General features: G+C 45.2%; 1 protein-coding gene across 2 annotated transcripts; it reads right to left on the bottom strand.

Annotated features, from left to right (window-relative positions):
- Positions 1-8,497: 8,497 nt before the first annotated feature.
- On the bottom strand, positions 8,498-17,050 carry LOC308321166 (uncharacterized protein). 2 transcript variants are annotated; one of them, XM_080772000.1, is made up of 2 exons: positions 16,912-17,050; positions 8,498-11,539 (listed from the first exon to the last, which is right to left on the bottom strand). In XM_080772000.1, the coding sequence occupies exon 2, from the start codon at positions 10,911-10,913 to the stop codon at positions 9,882-9,884; it is 1,032 nt and encodes a 343-aa protein (XP_080628126.1). In that variant the 5' UTR covers positions 10,914-11,539; positions 16,912-17,050; the 3' UTR covers positions 8,498-9,881. The 2 variants fall into 2 exon arrangements, with proteins under 2 accessions (XP_080628126.1, XP_080628127.1); XM_080772001.1 differs by having other exon boundaries at positions 8,498-11,529; positions 16,908-17,038.
- Between the last annotated feature and the right edge of the window lie 3,288 nt (positions 17,051-20,338).

The following is a 20,338-nucleotide window of genomic DNA, read 5'->3' as shown; positions in this document are numbered from 1 at the left end:
GGACACTGGACAAAAGACGGCTCCGCGAGGCAACTATCTGGACATACCCACGCGTCCGGGGAGATGTCCTCTACCACACCCCACTCTCCGCTAAGCGGGAGAGGTGTCAAATTCACAGCAGCAGAGCTTCTACTGTGGTCAATGCAAAAAAATGTACCGTTTCCGGACCCAGAATGGACACTGGACAAAAGACGGCTCCGCGAGGCAACTATCTGGACATACCCACGTGTTCAGGGAGATGTCCTGTACCACACCCCAGTCTCCGCTAAGCGGGAGAGGTGTAAAATTCACAGCAGCAGAGCTTCTACTGTGGTCAATGCAAAGAAATGTACCGTTTCCGGACCCAGAATGGACACTGGACAAAAGACGGCTCCGCGAGGCAACTATCTGGACATACCCACGTGTTCAGGGAGATGTCCTGTACCACACCCCAGTCTCCGCTAAGCGGGAGAGGTGTAAAATTCACAGCTGGAGCCCTTCTACTGGGGTCAATGCAAAAAAAATACCGTTTCCGGACCCAGAATGGACACTGGACAAAAGACGGCTCCGCGAGGCAACTATCTGGACATACCCACGTGTTCAGGGAGATGTCCTGTACCACACCCCAGTCTCCGCTAAGCGGGAGAGGTGTAAAATTCACAGCAGCAGAGCTTCTACTGTGGTCAATGCAAAAAAAAATACCGTTTCCGGACCCAGAATGGACACTGGACAAAAGACGGCTCCGCGAGGCAACTATCTGGACATACCCACGTGTTCAGGGAGATGTCCTGTACCACACCCCAGTCTCCGCTAAGCGGGAGAGGTGTAAAATTCACAGCAGCAGAGCTTCTACTGTGGTCAATGCAAAAAAATGTACCGTTTCCGGACCCAGAATGGACACTGGACAAAAGACGGCTCCGCGAGGCAACTATCTGGACATACCCACGTGTTCAGGGAGATGTCCTGTACCACACCCCAGTCTCCGTTAAGCGGGAGAGGTGTAAAATTCACAGCAGCAGAGCTTCTACTGGGGTCAATGCAAAAAAATTACCGTTTCCGGTCAATGCAAAAAAAATACCGTTTCCTGGCAGCGGTAATGCAAAAATATTAGTAATAGAAGAATTGCTTTCAACTGTCCAGGCACAGAATGTACAGATGTCTGTATGTTTTGCTTGAACAACTGTGTGGACACCACACATACTCAACCAATCTACTAGTTTGTGTATAAAATCTAATGGGTCATTGTGCATTCCTAAGGCCAAGTCTGGGATGCTATTCACTAGTTGTTGAGTGACACCACAGATTGTTTTGCAATCAAATGTGTGACCTGGATTTTGAAAAAACGCTTGAATGAGAGCTGCTAAATTCCCCGGCATAGATGACAACTGAACCATCGAAGTAGGTGTCAATGGTTTCAATTTATCTTGTCTTGTCGATCATGCTTTGTATCAACATTTTCTTTCTGTGGCGCTAGTTTCTGTGTCTCAGACATGATGGTGTCAATACTGGCTTGCACCACGCTAGAGTTCCTTTTACTACCAAGTACAATACAAGCAGCTTGTACTATTGTACTTGTTTGTTGTAGTGTTTTGGCATTAACTAAAGTGCTGAAGATGTACATAGCCAAATTATACCTCTTATCTCTGTGTATGTATTGTTGTTTGCAAATGTGACTTGCCTGTTTCATCAAATGACTTTTACATGCCCTTATGGTACAGAAATCTAAATATTTGTTATCTGCCTTTCCTACCACTATTCTCCAGCAGCGTAACAAGTACATACTCATGCTATCTTGATTGAAGATACGCATACTGGCTTTTAAAAGCACTATGGACCTGTCACTATTAATCTGAATCGGTGTTGTGTTTGTACCAAATATCTCCTTCTCTTTGCATCTCAATTGTGTGAGTAGTTCCTCTATAGCCGATTGAGTATGTTCTTCAGAGATCATGAATGCAACAGGAGTTGATGAATTAAATGAACTTACTATAATTTCATAATACAAAATCCTTTTCTCTGTTAGTTTAGTCTTAATGATCCCCCCTGTGGCATCCCATGATGCGGCACATTGTGCGGTCGCATTGTGCCACAGTTTCACTCCTGCTTTACTAAAACATATAACCTTAAGGGGAATAACTTGAATGAATCCTTTTACAACAACACTGTCTGTGTCTTTATCCTCCCATTCTTTTTTAAGGTCCATCAAAGCTTTGATCTCACTGTTATCCTTCCATCCTAGTTTCCGCTGTTCATATTTGACCTGCCTGTACAAAGAAGTGTCTTTGCCAACTCCACTACGATTTCCAGCTATTAAAGACCTTGGGTCTGCATTGTTCACTGCCTCAATGTAAGCATTATGTGCAAATCGGTTCTTCATTTTTCTACCCAAGTTTGCACGCTCTGTGCTTCTAATATATCTACCTCTCAATTTGTCCTTTGTGTGATGCATGTTGCCAGTGTAAGCTATATGAAATATGCCGTCTTCGAATGAATAGAGATGTATTTTAAAGGTCATCTCACATGAAGTATGCCGACAGGTGCCAATGATTGTCAGACATGGCTTGCTTGATTTTCTAACGACAGCGGTAGAAAAGTAGTGATTAACAAAACGGATTATACAGTATGGATTCGATTCCTTGACTTTGCTGGCAAACAGCTCTTGCCATTCATACTTCTTAAAATATTTATTTCCTTTGACTCTTAAGGAGTTTACAGTGTCCCATTCTGAAGACTTCAAAGTAAAGGTAGTAGGTTCAATGGCACTGTGTTTGAAGGGTCCTAATGTAGCACTAGATAGTCCCATGACACTCTGAACAGTACCATCATCTAGACTCAGAGTCTGTACAGACTGATGTACAGTGCTATACGAGTGATCTATTTCTACAGCATCTAGACTCAGAGTCTGTACAGACTGATTCTGTACAGTGCTATAAGAGTGATCTATTTCTACAGCATCTAGACTCAGAGTCTGTACAGAATGATTATGTACAGTGCTCTCATGAAATGCGTGGTGCACAACAACTGGCTTTATAGGCACATGAACACTGCTGGTTTGATTTAAATGTGATTCATCTACACTAGTGCTGTCTTCCTGCACATGAACACTGCTATTCTTTTCAGGCTTTATAGGCTGCACATGAACACTGTTGGTTTGATTTAAATGTGATTCATCTACACTAGTGCTGTCTTCCTGCACATGAACACTGCTATTCTTTTCAGGCTTTATAGGCTGCACATGAACACTGCTATTCTTTTCAGTATATAAAATCCCCTGTGTCAATGGCTCATGATTGCGTAGTAGTGGATAAACACGCATAATTGAGTTTGTCAAAGTCTCGACTAGGTGAAACTCCCAGACAGTCCATATGAAACCAGGCTCCACAGAGGTCACATGCAATCATAGCTTTATTTCGGTCATTTGGCGCTTGGCAAATGCAATAGACAGCCCTTTTACTTGGCATGACCCATTCATTAGCATCTAGTGGATGTTTGGCAGACCTTCTGTTCACACGCATTTTCATGGGTGTAGCAGATGTGTTAATTTGTAGAATCTCTAAAGCAATCTTGTCAGCTTCATCATTACTCTGTTTCGTATCTGTGGTCAAGGCATCGCCAATAACTGGACATTCACTAATTCCATCCACATCCTCTATGTGTAGGCTGTTACCAATATAAGAAGGGCTCCAGCTGTGAATTTTACACCTCTCCCGCTTAGCGGAGACTGTGGGGTGGTAGAGGACATCTCCCCGGACGCGTGGGTATGTCCAGATAGTTGCCTCGCGGAGCCGTCTTTTGTCCAGTGTCCATTCTGGGTCCGGAAACGGTATTTTTTTTGCATTGACCCCAGTAGAAGCTCTGCTGCTGTGAATTTTACACCTCTCCCGCTTAGCGGAGACTGTGGGGTGGTAGAGGACATCTCCCCGGACGCGTGGGTATGTCCAGATAGTTGCCTCGCGGAGCCGTCTTTTGTCCAGTGTCCATTCTGGGTCCGGAAACGGTATTTTTTTTGCATTGACCCCAGTAGAAGGGCTCCAGCTGTGAATTTTACACCTCTCCCGCTTAGCGGAGACTGTGGGGTGGTAGAGGACATCTCCCCGGACGCGTGGGTATGTCCAGATAGTTGCCTCGCGGAGCCGTCTTTTGTCCAGTGTCCATTCTGGGTCCGGAAACGGTATTTTTTTTGCATTGACCCCAGTAGAAGGGCTCCAGCTGTGAATTTTACACCTCTCCCGCTTAGCGGAGACTGTGGGGTGGTAGAGGACATCTCCCCGGACGCGTGGGTATGTCCAGATAGTTGCCTCGCGGAGCCGTCTTTTGTCCAGTGTCCATTCTGGGTCCGGAAACGGTATTTTTTTTGCATTGACCCCAGTAGAAGGGCTCCAGCTGTGAATTTTACACCTCTCCCGCTTAGCGGAGACTGTGGGGTGGTAGAGGACATCTCCCCGGACGCGTGGGTATGTCCAGATAGTTGCCTCGCGGAGCCGTCTTTTGTCCAGTGTCCATTCTGGGTCCGGAAACGGTATTTTTTTTGCATTGACCCCAGTAGAAGGGCTCCAGCTGTGAATTTTACACCTCTCCCGCTTAGCGGAGACTGTGGGGTGGTAGAGGACATCTCCCCGGACGCGTGGGTATGTCCAGATAGTTGCCTCGCGGAGCCGTCTTTTGTCCAGTGTCCATTCTGGGTCCGGAAACGGTATTTTTTTTGCATTGACCCCAGTAGAAGCTCTGCTGCTGTGAATTTTACACCTCTCCCGCTTAGCGGAGACTGTGGGGTGGTAGAGGACATCTCCCCGGACGCGTGGGTATGTCCAGATAGTTGCCTCGCGGAGCCGTCTTTTGTCCAGTGTCCATTCTGGGTCCGGAAACGGTATTTTTTTTGCATTGACCCCAGTAGAAGGGCTCCAGCTGTGAATTTTACACCTCTCCCGCTTAGCGGAGACTGTGGGGTGGTAGAGGACATCTCCCCGGACGCGTGGGTATGTCCAGATAGTTGCCTCGCGGAGCCGTCTTTTGTCCAGTGTCCATTCTGGGTCCGGAAACGGTATTTTTTTTGCATTGACCCCAGTAGAAGGGCTCCAGCTGTGAATTTTACACCTCTCCCGCTTAGCGGAGACTGTGGGGTGGTAGAGGACATCTCCCCGGACGCGTGGGTATGTCCAGATAGTTGCCTCGCGGAGCCGTCTTTTGTCCAGTGTCCATTCTGGGTCCGGAAACGGTATTTTTTTTGCATTGACCCCAGTAGAAGGGCTCCAGCTGTGAATTTTACACCTCTCCCGCTTAGCGGAGACTGTGGGGTGGTAGAGGACATCTCCCCGGACGCGTGGGTATGTCCAGATAGTTGCCTCGCGGAGCCGTCTTTTGTCCAGTGTCCATTCTGGGTCCGGAAACGGTATTTTTTTTGCATTGACCCCAGTAGAAGGGCTCCAGCTGTGAATTTTACACCTCTCCCGCTTAGCGGAGACTGTGGGGTGGTAGAGGACATCTCCCCGGACGCGTGGGTATGTCCAGATAGTTGCCTCGCGGAGCCGTCTTTTGTCCAGTGTCCATTCTGGGTCCGGAAACGGTATTTTTTTTGCATTGACCCCAGTAGAAGGGCTCCAGCTGTGAATTTTACACCTCTCCCGCTTAGCGGAGACTGTGGGGTGGTAGAGGACATCTCCCCGGATGCGTGGGTATGTCCAGATAGTTGCCTCGCGGAGCCGTCTTTTGTCCAGTGTCCATTCTGGGTCCGGAAACGGTATTTTTTTTGCATTGACCCCAGTAGAAGGGCTCCAGCTGTGAATTTTACACCTCTCCCGCTTAGCGGAGACTGTGGGGTGGTAGAGGACATCTCCCCGGACGCGTGGGTATGTCCAGATAGTTGCCTCGCGGAGCCGTCTTTTGTCCAGTGTCCATTCTGGGTCCGGAAACGGTATTTTTTTTGCATTGACTCCAGTAGAAGCTCTGCTGCTGTGAATTTTACACCTCTCCCGCTTAGCGGAGACTGTGGGGTGGTAGAGGACATCTCCCCGGACGCGTGGGTATGTCCAGATAGTTGCCTCGCGGAGCCGTCTTTTGTCCAGTGTCCATTCTGGGTCCGGAAACGGTATTTTTTTTGCATTGACCCCAGTAGAAGGGCTCCAGCTGTGAATTTTACACCTCTCCCGCTTAGCGGAGACTGTGGGGTGGTAGAGGACATCTCCCCGGACGCGTGGGTATGTCCAGATAGTTGCCTCGCGGAGCCGTCTTTTGTCCAGTGTCCATTCTGGGTCCGGAAACGGTATTTTTTTTGCATTGACTCCAGTAGAAGCTCTGCTGCTGTGAATTTTACACCTCTCCCGCTTAGCGGAGACTGTGGGGTGGTAGAGGACATCTCCCCGGACGCGTGGGTATGTCCAGATAGTTGCCTCGCGGAGCCGTCTTTTGTCCAGTGTCCATTCTGGGTCCGGAAACGGTATTTTTTTTGCATTGACCCCAGTAGAAGGGCTCCAGCTGTGAATTTTACACCTCTCCCGCTTAGCGGAGACTGTGGGGTGGTAGAGGACATCTCCCCGGACGCGTGGGTATGTCCAGATAGTTGCCTCGCGGAGCCGTCTTTTGTCCAGTGTCCATTCTGGGTCCGGAAACGGTATTTTTTTTGCATTGACTCCAGTAGAAGCTCTGCTGCTGTGAATTTTACACCTCTCCCGCTTAGCGGAGACTGTGGGGTGGTAGAGGACATCTCCCCGGACGCGTGGGTATGTCCAGATAGTTGCCTCGCGGAGCCGTCTTTTGTCCAGTGTCCATTCTGGGTCCGGAAACGTTTTTTTTTTTGCATTGACTCCAGTAGAAGCTCTGCTGCTGTGAATTTTACACCTCTCCCGCTTAGCGGAGACTGTGGGGTGGTAGAGGACATCTTCCCGAACGCGTGGGTGTGTCCAGATAGTTGCCTCGCGGAGCCGTCTTTTGTCCAGTGTCCACTTTATAAAGTCCATGCACTCCAGTGAATAGCATTTATCCATTTAGATAACTTTTTTATGTTATTTAATTACTTATTTTTACACAGAAACATAATGTGTGTCTTTACAATAACTTTAATGTAATAATAATACTAATAATGTAATGTAATAATTATTTAATTAACGAATTAAATAACCTTATCTTATTCTGAAGGCAACCGGATGTCTTAAATTAGCTAGCTCTCAGACAGGAAGTTCTAAATTAGCTCTTAAGATGGAGCCCACTTCTGTTCCCTTGAAGATCTGCGTCTGCGTCAACTGCCTTTTGCCAGAATTACTTCCGGGTTGCTCTTTCTGGCACCACGAGGTACAATATCGCCCCCTAGAGGTAGATAGCCATAGGGCAGAACACTGGTTGCATTCTATTATGGCAGTAGTTTTTTTTTTTTCAACCCTTTTCATATCCAGGGCCATTATATATTCAGCATTTGAGCCACATACCACCATTTCATTGATGCCTCTCAAAACTAATGAATATGTCCACATTTCCATGCTATATTGATGTTGGTACCATAGGAGAGATAACAGGCAAACGTTGATCAAAATAACAATTCTTCTACATTCTCTAATTGTGTAGACTTCTTGTAGGCTAAATTATATAACAAGGTTGGATGGTCCTGCATTGGCACCTGTTCTTGTATAAAGCCATGCTTGGAGATTCTCCTAAATACATCTCATCTTTTCTGAAATGGGACTCTGTCTGAACCCTACCACACCCGGTCAAGTAATTTCCCCAAATTCAAGGTACCAAAAGTTAACTCTGAACTTGGTAGATTTTAGCTTTTAGCTTCTGTGGCCCTAATACATGGAATGACCTGCAAACGACATTAAAATGTATCACATTGGTACCCTTGAGTCGTTTTAAAACCTTGGTGAGCATACAGACCCCCACAATATGTAGCCTAACTGTTTTTTAGATCGTTTTGAAATTTATCTTAGCTTTTTATTTATAAACCTATGTAATTCACATGTATACCTTTTTTCCCCCCCTGATCTTCTGTATGATGTTTTTCTATATGATTACTCGACGACACTGAAAATAAGTTTAATTTCGAGAATAAACAAAACTTGAATGAAAAAAGTACCGGCAAGGCTGATGTTTAACAATAAGGCCAAATGGACCCTTTCATTTTACGCTCTCACGATAAGGGTCAATTTGGTTATCAACTCTCCATCATTTAACTGGGGACCATCTCTAACCAGTCCCCGGACCACTGGTTGATAACCACTGTTCTATGGTAATTTCTGTTTTAAATGCGTTGCGAACATAGAGGTTGCGAAAGCTGGATGGAAGTGTCACTGTGTCAGAAGGCTAACAGACAGCTCCACCATTCAAATCATACACACCACACCACACCACACACACACACACACACACACACACACACACACACACACACATACATACATACGTGCATACAAAATATTACATTACATTCATAAAAATTGTTAACTCACTCCATAAATCTTTTACAGAGTCAGGGAGCAAGAGTGATACTGTTCAAAATTCACACACAAAGAAAAATCACAATGTGTTTTATAGGACCATATTTATTTATAGATTCACAGTGATATATACAGCATATATGACAATTGATTTATAGGCTAATGTGCAGAAAGTGAGGATTAGAGAGTCCAATGATGTTCTGCTGTAAAAAAAAGGGGGGGGGAAATGAAAGAAAGGACAAAATGAAAAGAAAATAAATAAATAAAATACGATCTATGAAACAGCACCTTTTCTGGTATTATAAAGCATTTAAAATAGAAAACAATGAAAGCATATTTCTCTCTAAATCATAGGAAATGTGCAGATGAAATCTTGATGAAACAGTTCTCAAAAACAAGACTAGATGGCAGTCAAGTCATTAAACGTACATCTTCATTCTTCACCCTATACAGGAGGACAGTTAAATTCAATGTAATCATGTACAGTATATTTTAAAAAAATACCCTGGCTTTGCAATATTAATATCAAAAGGCTAAAGAAAATAATGTTAATTTTAAGCTTGTAGGTGTTGAAATAGCTTTTTTGGTTTTTTTAGGCAACAAAAAATAAATTAGTGTACACTACAATAGCTGTAGTTGCTTTGTAGGAGGAGTGAGCATTAATGTAGTGGAAATACTGAAATCACACCTGTGTGAAGCTCTCATCATACGTCATCATCATACATCATGTCATTCTCAACCAATGGCACATCTCCCACCCAAACACAATTTGCGTCCTCACTTTTGTCTTCAATGTTTGTGTTTACACAATGTTTGTGTTTACACAAACACTCAAAGCTGGGCATAGGAGGGGCTAGCGCTCCTCAAAAATAAAGCCATTAATCTCAACAGCCTGCCATTGTGAATTGATAGAAAACTTGAATAAGTAATTTTCGACTGAAACTAAAGCATATTACATTTGACACCATGGTGATTCCAGACAGGACAGACAGTAGTCCTGTATATTTCATTGTGGGTTACACCCCAGCTGTACCCAGTTCAGTATAATGATATCTAGATCCAATGCATGAGGCCTGAGAACAAGTCAGTTTCAAATAATAAGCATAGTGGTTATAATGGCAATCATCTCTCCGAGCCAAGCATTTTCATGATTCCATGAAGCAGATGGATGATATTTCCACTACAGGTTATCCACTGTTTTGTCTTTTGTCTCTTTCAGTCCTGGCAAAGGCTTATATGGAACAGCCTATTGTCTCAGGTATAGTTTTGTATTTGTATAGGACAGCACTTACATACAGCACATCCTTGATGCCTCTTCAGGCACCTATTATCACCAATGTGCATGCACCTCACACACTCCAAGTCTCTGCTGATCTGTTTCCCCCGTCACCCATCCCTTCACTTGTGTCCTTCACCAGCCTCTGTTGAGAGTTTCAAAGTATAATAATAAACCCTATAGTATACACGTCTCTCCATCCTTCAGAGCTCACAGCGGTGATCCACTGCCTTGTAGCGGTCCATGATGCCTAGAACATCCTCCAGGATGGAGGGCCCAAGATCCAGGTTCAAACCGGCCATCGAGTCCGACCGGGTCACCCCCGATGTGGAGGAGGAAGGGGACAAGGAGGAGCCTGAGAAACAGTGGAGGGGAGTGGCGCCAGGACTGCAGGGTGAGTCGCTCCGTTCACTCCTCAGGTCCTCGTCATTGCTCAGGCCAGCGTCCGAGTCCAGGCTAATGCCCCGGCGAGGGTCCACGGGTCCGCAGGTCTCCGACATAGAGTCCTCAGATGAGACCTCGGAGAAAGAGCCGGAGGTGGGGACGAGGTGGTGGATGGTTGGGGAAAAGGAGATGTCACGGCAGGGGTCTGAGGCAAATCGCCCCACCATGCCGTTCTCAAAGAGCGGGTGATGCTGCTGTTGGCTGTGGTTGTAACCATTGCTCTGACTTTGTTTGTGAGCATTACTGTGGTTGTAGCTGTGAGCGTTTACAGTGTCATTTTGTATGTGGTCATTTGGCTGCATCAGCTGCTGCTGCTGGTGGTGGGGATGTGCGTGGTTAAAGTGGGACTGGGAAGGCAGCGAAGGAGGAGTGGGGTCATCCTGAAGGTGGAGGCGAGGCGGTTTGGGGGGAGCCTGTTCATGAGTGACGAACACGGGCATGGAGATGGTGGTCTTCAGCATGCCAGTGGAAGATTTGTGGTAGTGATGGCCGTTGTAGGAGTAGTCATGTACACTCGGGTTGAAACTGTCATCCATACACCTCTCCATGCTGTTAGAGCGTCCTGGTCCGTTCTGCGGGCGATTCAGGGAGGCCAGCATGTCCATCTTACCATGGAGGAAACCCACGTCCCCAAACATGTCCCCCTCTCCCTCAGGCCCCACGTGGGCGCTGTGGCGTACGTCACCAAGCGGAGGGCTAATCATGTCTCCAGACAAAATGTCCCGTAGTTTCAGTTTCTTCCCCCTCTTGGGAGTAGTATTTTTTAGATACATGGGTGTCTTGGCTGGCATTGTCTTTCCTAATGTATGTGGCAATTTTGTGTAAAGTAATTCACACTCTTGTGACAAGTGAGTGTAGTCTTTGTTAGTTAAGAGGTGAGGAAAGGCTCCCCAGGTCCACTCAGCAAGTTGAGTCAGTTCTTCTACAGTTTTCGAGTTAGAATATCCAGAGAACAAGAATATAGATGTTAGTTTAAGCAGAAGTATCCAAATGCTACAAAAAGAAATTCTCGTTGCTTTCTCGCTCTGGTGTATATACCAGTTCTTGGCTATAAGCTTCTCCAAGTGAACGCCCAAGTATTTAGGTTGTACAGAGTAGCGATAGCAACCCTCGGGGGGCTGTGCCTCACGCTAACATGTGACTATGGGGGAGAGGAGAAAGGCCTTGACCTCAAAACTGGTCTCTCTCTCTGTCTATCTCTCACAAAGACGCCATGTCCAAAGTCCAAACACTGGTTCCTCTCTCCTTCGAAACACAGCCACACTCCAGAGTCCCAGTCTCCTTCTGCTCTCGTCCTCTGCTGATGACAATGAAGATGGGGAGTACAGTACGCTTTGGCTGCCTCACTGTCGTTTTCGGAGGTCTTCGACCATAGCTCAGAAGCTTCGGGAATGTGACATCGAAGCGCTATAGCGATCTGTGAAGAAAACGGAGAGAGAAAATAATCAAAGAGGGCAAAAGTCAAAAGTGAGTGTTTGTGTGTGTGTGTGTGTGTGTGTGTGTGTGTGTGTGTGTGTGTGTGTGTGTGTGTGTGTGTGTGTGTGTGTGTGTGTGTGTGTGTGTGTGTGTGTGTGTGTGTGTGTGTGCGTGTGCGTGCATGGGAAAATAGACTAAATGAGGCTTGAGGGAGAAAATGGGGGAGGAGAGAAAAAGGCTGGGACGGGGGAAGGGATTGATTGAGGAAGGGGAGAGAGAAAGATTTACAACCTCTAGTAAATTCAGTGACCCGGAGGACAGTAATATGAAGGAAAACACTCCAAGAATCCCAACGCTGTTTGCTATAGGCAGGGTCTGCCTGCCCCAAATTGCCCAAAAATGTGTGCATGGGTGCGTGCGTGTGAGTGAGTAAGTGAGTGAGTTAGTGACTTCAGGTCTCTGATTTGAGGGTGAGTGGAGGGTTGAGTCACTTAATGAATCAGCCTGGAAAATGGGTCACACCTTTCTGAGACTGCTCAGCTTTGTGGAAATACAAATCACAGCTTGGAAGTCTGCCATATAAAAAGCTTTAGTGCACCTCTATCCTCTGCGACGTGTGTAGCCTGTTATCAGGCACAATATTCTAAGATGTTTTGGGGGGAGTAACAACAGAGTGGATTGTAGGGAAAAAAGTAAGGCCTGCATAGGCTTTGTCTTTTTGTGACCCCCTTAATCATCTGAATTGAAGTATTTTTTCTCTTTACATCATTGTCATCATTTAACCATTATAAAGCAAATACAGTCACAGATTATAGAAATGAATGTTGAAATGCTCCCTCTGTTATAAGCATTCAAATTGTGAAAATTACAACAAGTAATGGTCACTGGCATTATTAGCATAAGCTATATGCTTCATGAGTCTTCAACAAATCAAGAGCTAACAACTAAAAACATAAAAGGTCATGAAGATTAAAGTTACAAAGTTTCCGTTGCAGTTTGCAGAGTTGAATTCTAAAAACATGCTGGTCACACTTGCCGTTTCAGTAGGTGAGATTTAGAAGGCTCAAGGTATTTGAGTTTTGAGCCAAGGGCACCTGGCTGGCCCTAAGGTTAAGTACAATATAGGTAATAATTACAGGTTGGTGGAACAGAAGGAGAACAAATGGGACATGGGTCAATAGGCTATCTGGAGTGTGACCTAAAGTAGGTCAGTCAATGGTATGGACTCTGGAGGCCTAGGGGTTCTTCAGACAAATATTTCTCAGTCACTATGACACGTTGCAGGTGTGTGTGTGTGTGTGTGTGTGTGTGTGTGTGTGTGTGTGTGTGTGTGTGTGTGTGTGTGTGTGTGTGTGTGTGTGTGCGTCCTTCTGGTGTGTGTGTGTGTGTGTGTGTGTGTGTGTGTGTGTGTGTGTGTGTGTGTGTGTGTGTGTGTGTGTGTGTGTGTGTGTGGACTGGAGCACTAAAGTGCCTTGCTCAGGGAAACTTAACACATAGACTGGGGCCGGGAGGCTAACTTCTGCTTACCAGAAGTTCGCCTTACTAGAAGTTACTACGCTAGACCGCCTTGAAAAAGATGACTAGGAACCCCCAGAAGAGAAGATTGTACTGTGAGCTTTTATATCTGCTATTTTTGAATAGCCAACATACAGTATGTATCAAATATGGATAAAGGGGTGTGTGTGTGTGTGTGTGTGTGTGTGTGTGTGTGTGTGTGTGTGTGTGTGTGTGTGTGTGTGTGTGTGTGTGTGTGTGTGTGTGTGTGTGTGTGTGTGTGTGTGTGTGTGTGTGTGTCCGGAACCCCCATAAGCAGTGACAGCTCATCCATTATGTGCGATCGGGTGAGAAAGGAAGAAAATATTTATTCTACCCTGTAACTCTGAAAGCTGTGATTGGCCATTGTGTTGCACCAAAAGCTTGATAAACCTGTTTTATGACCCCCACCCTGGAACTCTATAATAATTGCTATAGAGTGTTTGTTCAGTAACAGGGGTCTTTCCAGCTCTCTATTAAATAGAAAATAGCTACATTTTCAGGTTGGGATACCAATTTGATCCATTCAGAGACTATTTGTAGTCTGCACATAGAATTATTAGAAAATGCCATATGACAATGTCAAGTTAACATGTCAAGTTATAATCTGATTATATGCCCGAAAGATTTTCCAGGAGCCACCCTGGAGGTCGCCACCGGACTGCTGGAAAAAATATTGTGATATTATATTTTTCTATATCGTCCACCCCTAACAGGCCATGGACCAGTTGGTCTAATATGAATACACACAGCTACCTGCTTCATTCATGAGCTCATAGGAGACACACCTCTGTGATTATATAATGCTAATGAGTCAATAGCCTTGGCTGCCATGCACTGATAGAGAGATGGTCCTGATGGTCCCATTGTTTATAGAAGATAACATCTGACAGACAGGGTGTGATTTGCAGTTCCTGTGCGTGTTTTCCTGCCCTGTGGGCAATAGGTGTGTGTGTGTGTGTGTGTGTGTGTGTGTGTGTGTGTGTGTGTGTGTGTGTGTGTGTGTGTGTGTGTGTGTGTGTGTGTGTGTGTGTGTGTGTGTGTGTGTGCGTGCGTGCGTGCGTGTGTGAGTGTGTGTCCTTTTCTTCACTACAGACTGAGAAATCAAACATTTTAATGTAATCATTAAATCAACTTGAATATTTTCTCTGACTCCAACAACTACCATAGCCTACTTCAGTCTGTCTTCCTAGCTGTCTCTGCGCCCCCCCCCCCCCCCCCCCCTCTCTCTCTCTTGTGGAAAACAAAAGTCAACATCTTATGTTGCAAATGACTAGGCCTCAGGAGGAATTTACATCCAAGCTACATTGCAAAGCAATAATGAAGCGTCTATATCACTTTCTTGTCTTGTTATAATTAAAATAGGCCTATATATTTACAATTTACAGAATTAAATAAATTCTAATTAAATCATCGTATTCTTTCTAAGACACTGCAAAGTGCAAACACACCAATGTTGTTGTTTCACAAGGAGGATCTAAATGGTCCCCATTTGCCGCTTGTTGTATAGGCTAAGGTGACAGCCATGCAGGTGAGAGACAGGATGACTAAGGCAGTGGTTCCCAAAGTGGGGTCCAGGGACCCCCAGGGGGGCAGGGGTACTTGAGGGAGTTCCAGGGGGGATCTAGCTAAATGATAATTTGTAACCAAATGGACCCTTATGGGTCTGTAACTCAGAGTGTACAAATTACGCTCTCAGAGTGAAATTATCATTGATTTTACAATATAAATTGGGGGTCCCAGAGATAGAAATGCTATTAAATGGGGTTCCAAAGACTCAAACTGGGAGTCCTTGAAATTAAACGGGTTGAAAATCACTGCTAGACATACAAATCTTCTTTTATTGGGGTCCCTGGCATATCTTTTCAAATGGGTGTCCACGGGCTAATTAGTGTCAATTTGGGGGTCCTTGACATGCATGAAAAGGTTTGGGAACCACTGGACTATAAGGAGCGACCCTCTGTCTGACCTGTGGCGATGGCAAACCAGTGTTGCCAGATTGTGTGATAAATAATCAACCAGGTCCATGAAAACAAGCCCAAAAGAAGCCTGACTACCGTCCTATATACATGTGGAATGTGGAATATTCTTTGAAACACAAATCTTATGGCGGTTCCTGGCAGGCTCTGAGGCTGGCAGTTAGATGTATGGTCCTTAGTTGGACAAATACATTCATTTGGAGGTCCTTGACATGAAAATGTGTGAGAATCAGTAACAACATTATGAAACAAGCCCAAAATAAGCAACTACACTATAGAAACAAGCCCCCAAAAACGCCACAACCAGCAACTACCAATATTACAAGCACAGAGTCGCAATAATAAGCGGACATGGCAACACTGTGGCAAAAGCACAAATGTGCGTGTAGCCTTCTGCAATACAGTAGGTTATACACGAGTGAACGGCTGATTCGGTCTGGCTTATTTACTAATAAGTTATTAGTCAGGCTAATACACGTAGACGCACGCTCAAGAATCAAACGCCCGCGCGCACACACGGGTGCCTTCCCTTTTATTATCCAGCTCGTCACGCGTATTTACGCACAGCAGGCGGTTGTAATGTTGACAAAACTATTTAGGCTTGTCTGTCTGATCTGTTTTTTTTTTTAAATATACCAGTAAAATAGTTTAATAAGTCACCGGCGCCCCGTTGGCCGTTATGACTTATGACGTGTTTTATATGCTACTATACTCAATACTGCCTCGACCTCGGGTAGCCTACTCTACTACATCTATGAGACAACAACTCTGAAGCAACATTGCAACAATAGTAGGCTACCTATCTGTCAATGCTGTCATCCAACATGACGTGGAAAATAATGACATTTCTGAATTTAAAATGTTGTATTCTGCCTATCTGCCCAGTGCCCCCCCCCCCCCCACACTCTCACACACACACACACACACTCACTCACTCACTCACTCACACACACACACACACACACACAGTAATTATGTAATAGCTGGTCGCCTGGTCTGTGAGATCATACTTACTGGCACCGTTCGTTTTCTGATCGGTGCCAGTATAGGTAAGGGTAAGGTAATTAGGCTACAGTGGAACATGTGCCTAATCCAGTCGAACACAACACACAGCGTGGCTATTTTAGAGGAGCTTAATAGGCCTACCTGTTAGTTTGCCACAGTGACAACAGTGGTGACAGTGTGGGCGAATCAATGACTCCCCCCGAGTTTCAGACTCGGTCGTCTTTCTTGTACAGCTATCTCCGAACCAGCTTGGGCCAATAATAAATAACTACACTTTATGTTGGTCAACCATGTGGTTGAGCACCGATAACGCCCATAAAATGATGCGATAACAACATTCCAGTCGGGTGAAACGAGTCCCTGTGGTGATTTTCTTCAAATTGGTTGATGATTGCATTATGGATGGATGGACACTTTGTTTGAATGCAGGTCTCACATGTGTGTTTATAGGCTAGCCTATATACTACCACAATGACTCACTTGTAGGCTAATTAATCGTCTTACAAATTACAAGACCCAATCAACATCATAACCTAGATGTGGAGAATTGAGTGTGTCATCATCCCCGAGCACGCAGGGCCATGGGTTGCGCGCGCTGCGCACTTAAAATCACGGCGAGTGTCAAAAACGCTCTGCATTGTGCTGGAAAACAAAATGTTACAAAGGGCATTTCACCTCTTTTGATTGTAATATAAAGGAAAACAAAGGTCTTTTTAAACTGGCGGACCGGCGACCGCAGTCACCGCACATCGGTCACTGACCAGTGACCACTGACTGGATCGAAGCTCACTGAAAAAAGGCTCACGAAAAAATGGGCAAATAACTTAGCTGTATCACAAATCGCTGGTATACTTGCCTAATTTGGCGTCGATTGTCGCGTGGAAAGAATCGCTGTAGTAAGTATAGGCTGCAATCCAGCAGCTTGTCCGTTGTCTTCAGAGCAGGTAAACCTCTTAACTACTGAGAGTGAGTGTGTCTGCATGTGTGTGGACACTGGATTCAGTGGATTGGAACTCTGACGACAAGCAGAGCGCTGGAGGCACGGAGAAGGGAGGGGCTCTTCAACTGTGAATGAAGAAAGTGAAAGGAGGAGGAATGACTTCACTGCCACCCATGGTGATGCGCTGTTTGAAGTTGAACGACATGGCTGATGTGATCACTTTTTAAGAACTTTAAACTTTAAAAACTTTGACAATCAGACTATAGCCCACTAGGGCTATCTGATAGATAGATAGATAGATAGATAGATAGATAGATAGATAGTTATAATAAAGTGTACATATACACGGATTGTCGGGGAATCTAGTGTCATATGTTGCACGCATTTGCAATCCGTGGTATTTCGCCGTCTTTGGGTGAGACCGGGTTGTAGATAGATATATAGGCTACATTTTCAGGTATAGCCAATTTCATCCAATCAGGAGCCTACTTATCAGCTTCAATTTAATAATTTTCATAGAGATCCAGTTCCAACTTTGTCTGATTGTGATTTGACTGAAAATGTAGCATATTTTCTGTTAAGGGATGGAGAGGAGACACATCTCTCTCACATGGCCTATTAAGGAATAATGAGACATTTATTGGGCCTTACATATAATTTGTTGACTCAGGGCCTGCTGGTTTTGGAAACGCGATCCGCACATGGATGCACAGATTGCGCACTGTGCATCATTAGGGCTTGGCTAATAAGCAATTAACAAATGGTGGAGAATGCAAACGTTTGCTCTTCGTGAGTGAAGCAGACTGCAGACACGTCTCGTTTACAGTACGCGCGGGACGCTTTTGCGAGGCCAAATTAAAACTTGTTATTTACGCATCCATCCAGCGCCGTGCCCTAATCTGCGTCTGCTAGACAGGCGTCTTTTTCGCTGAATTGGCATGGTGTAAATGCATGCGGAGAGCAGAGCAGACTCCAAACTTATTTTACTTTTATGGTCGTGCGTGGTTTAACTGCGCATACAAGTTGAACTTGAGCAGTTGCCAATGACGTTCGGAAACCCAAATGAAATCCATGCCCCCCCCCTTGTGCCTCTCTTTGTATCTCCACTCTCACACACATACATACTCTCACTCTTTCAAAGTGTTAGGCCTATACTTTGAAGTGGTGATGGTATGCGCAAACAGTTGGACGACATGCAGACAACTAGGCCAAAGACGTTCGTGGCATCATATCCTGCACACACACACACACACACACACACACACACAGACACAGACACAGACACAGACACAGACACAGACACAGACACAGACACACACACACACACACACACACACACACACACACACACACACACACGCGCGCGCGCACACACGCACACACACACACACACACACACACACACACAGTCACACACACACACACACACACACACACACACACACACACACACACACACACACACACCAGTAGTCAGAGATGTAATGAGTATAGCCTGCAGTCAGTATGAGGTATATCCATTGGGACCTGTATTATATTACACATGCATCGTTCTCCATCTCTGGCTCTTTTCCTCTCTCTACATGTGTCTCCCTGTCTGTCTTCCTCTCTGTGTCTCTACGTTCACCCCTTCTCTCCCTGTCTGTCTTCCTCTCGTAACTTCTAATCAAGTAAAAAGTCAATTATCCTTCTCTACCTCCCTCTATCTCTCTATCACTGTCATTATTTGCCCTCCTCCCCTCAACAGCCTCTCGCCCTGCCTGCCTGCCTGCCTGCCTGTCTGTCTGTGACGCACCCCCCTCCACCCCCTGCTGTGTGTCTCTGTCAGGACCATGGAGGGGACCAGTAGTCTCCGGGGAGCTTAGCATGGGGCCATGCTGGGGGGGCCTGATGGAAACTGCCTGGTGGAGGTCTTTGTGTGCGTGTGTGTGTGTGTGTGTGTGTGTGTGTGTGTGTGTGTGTTTGCTCGCGTGCTTGCGTGCGTGTGTGTGTGTGTGTGTGTGTGTGTGTGTGTGTGTGTGTGTGTGTGTGCGTGCGTACGTCCCTGTGCGACTTGTGTGAGAGAGAGTCAGTCAGCAGTGTGTATGAGTGATCTCTCTGACATAACCACATTAAGGTTTATGCCATGGATTGAGCACTGGAGTGGGGTTTGTCTGAGCAACCGAAAGATTGTATGTAATGGGAAGAAGAAGAAGATTGCATGCAGCATGTGGCATAACATAATTGCAATAGAAGCGGTCTATCTGTCTGTGTTCCTCCCTTCATACATAGTTTTTAAGTGTTTTTATTTTGACACTTGCTTTGGCAATGTAAACATAATGTTTCCCATAAAGCTAATTTAAATTTAATTTGATAGTTAACTGTCCTGCCCAACCCAAAGAACTACACAGTTCATTGTGACCCTCAGCGTTGGTGCTGCTAGTCCTACAACCCATTTACCACATTCACATGGTGGTCATTTTGCCCATGCCATACGTCAAGAAAGTATGATCTTATGACCACACAACCACAGGAAGTAGATGAAAACATGCTGGGAGGGAAAGGAACATGCAGCCGCAGAGTGTAAAGGGGACAGGCGGACAGGGAGTGCATCCAGATCTGACCTTTCCCTTCTTTGTTTGGAGGTTATGTAACACCACTCTCAACAAGGTGTCATTAATCTGTCCCCATGCAGAACAGAGAGAGAGAGAGAGAGAGAGAGAGAGAGAGAGAGAAGACACACGATTCAACAAGGACTTCATTGTTGGAAGAATTATTTTTGCCTTGTGTTCCCTTATCTCTTTTCCCACTAAATGTGATCAAAATGTCCCATGATTGTTTCAAAGTGTTACTGAGTGTTAATGTTTCTGACACTTTGCTGATGCTATATCCATGTATAGTGAATCATAGTGAATTACAATGAGCATCAAAAGTCACATGCTTGGTTGGAGAATATCATTTCGGCATCTAAAAGTGATAAGAAGCGTTTTACAAGGTTCGGGAACTGTTTGTATTATTCAAAGTGTTATCTCATCAACAAAAGTTATCATTATCTCTAAAAACTATTAACTTGTTTAGGTATTTCGCTAATCACATTTTTAACCCATTAAAACTGGGAAAGCATCCGTGTCATTTTAGATTTTTGCAAGTAAAAGCTCCCAGCATGTCACTTTGTGCCGTGCTGCAAGCTTGTATATCTGCTAATGTATAACTTTGGAAGACGTGAGAACTACTGACTTATAGAAGACATTATATATCAGCATTAGGTCTTAATAAATCATTGAATCATTTCAATCAGCACCTTAGCCATGATTTGACCCCTTGCTACAGAACTCTTGGCCTACACTACACTACAGTGCTTCTA

This window comes from Protomyctophum bolini (genome assembly GCF_963924005.1).
Source record: "Protomyctophum bolini genome assembly, chromosome: 9".
Taxonomy (NCBI): Eukaryota; Metazoa; Chordata; class Actinopteri; order Myctophiformes; family Myctophidae; genus Protomyctophum; species Protomyctophum bolini.
This window is presented reverse-complemented; position numbering and strand designations above follow the sequence as displayed.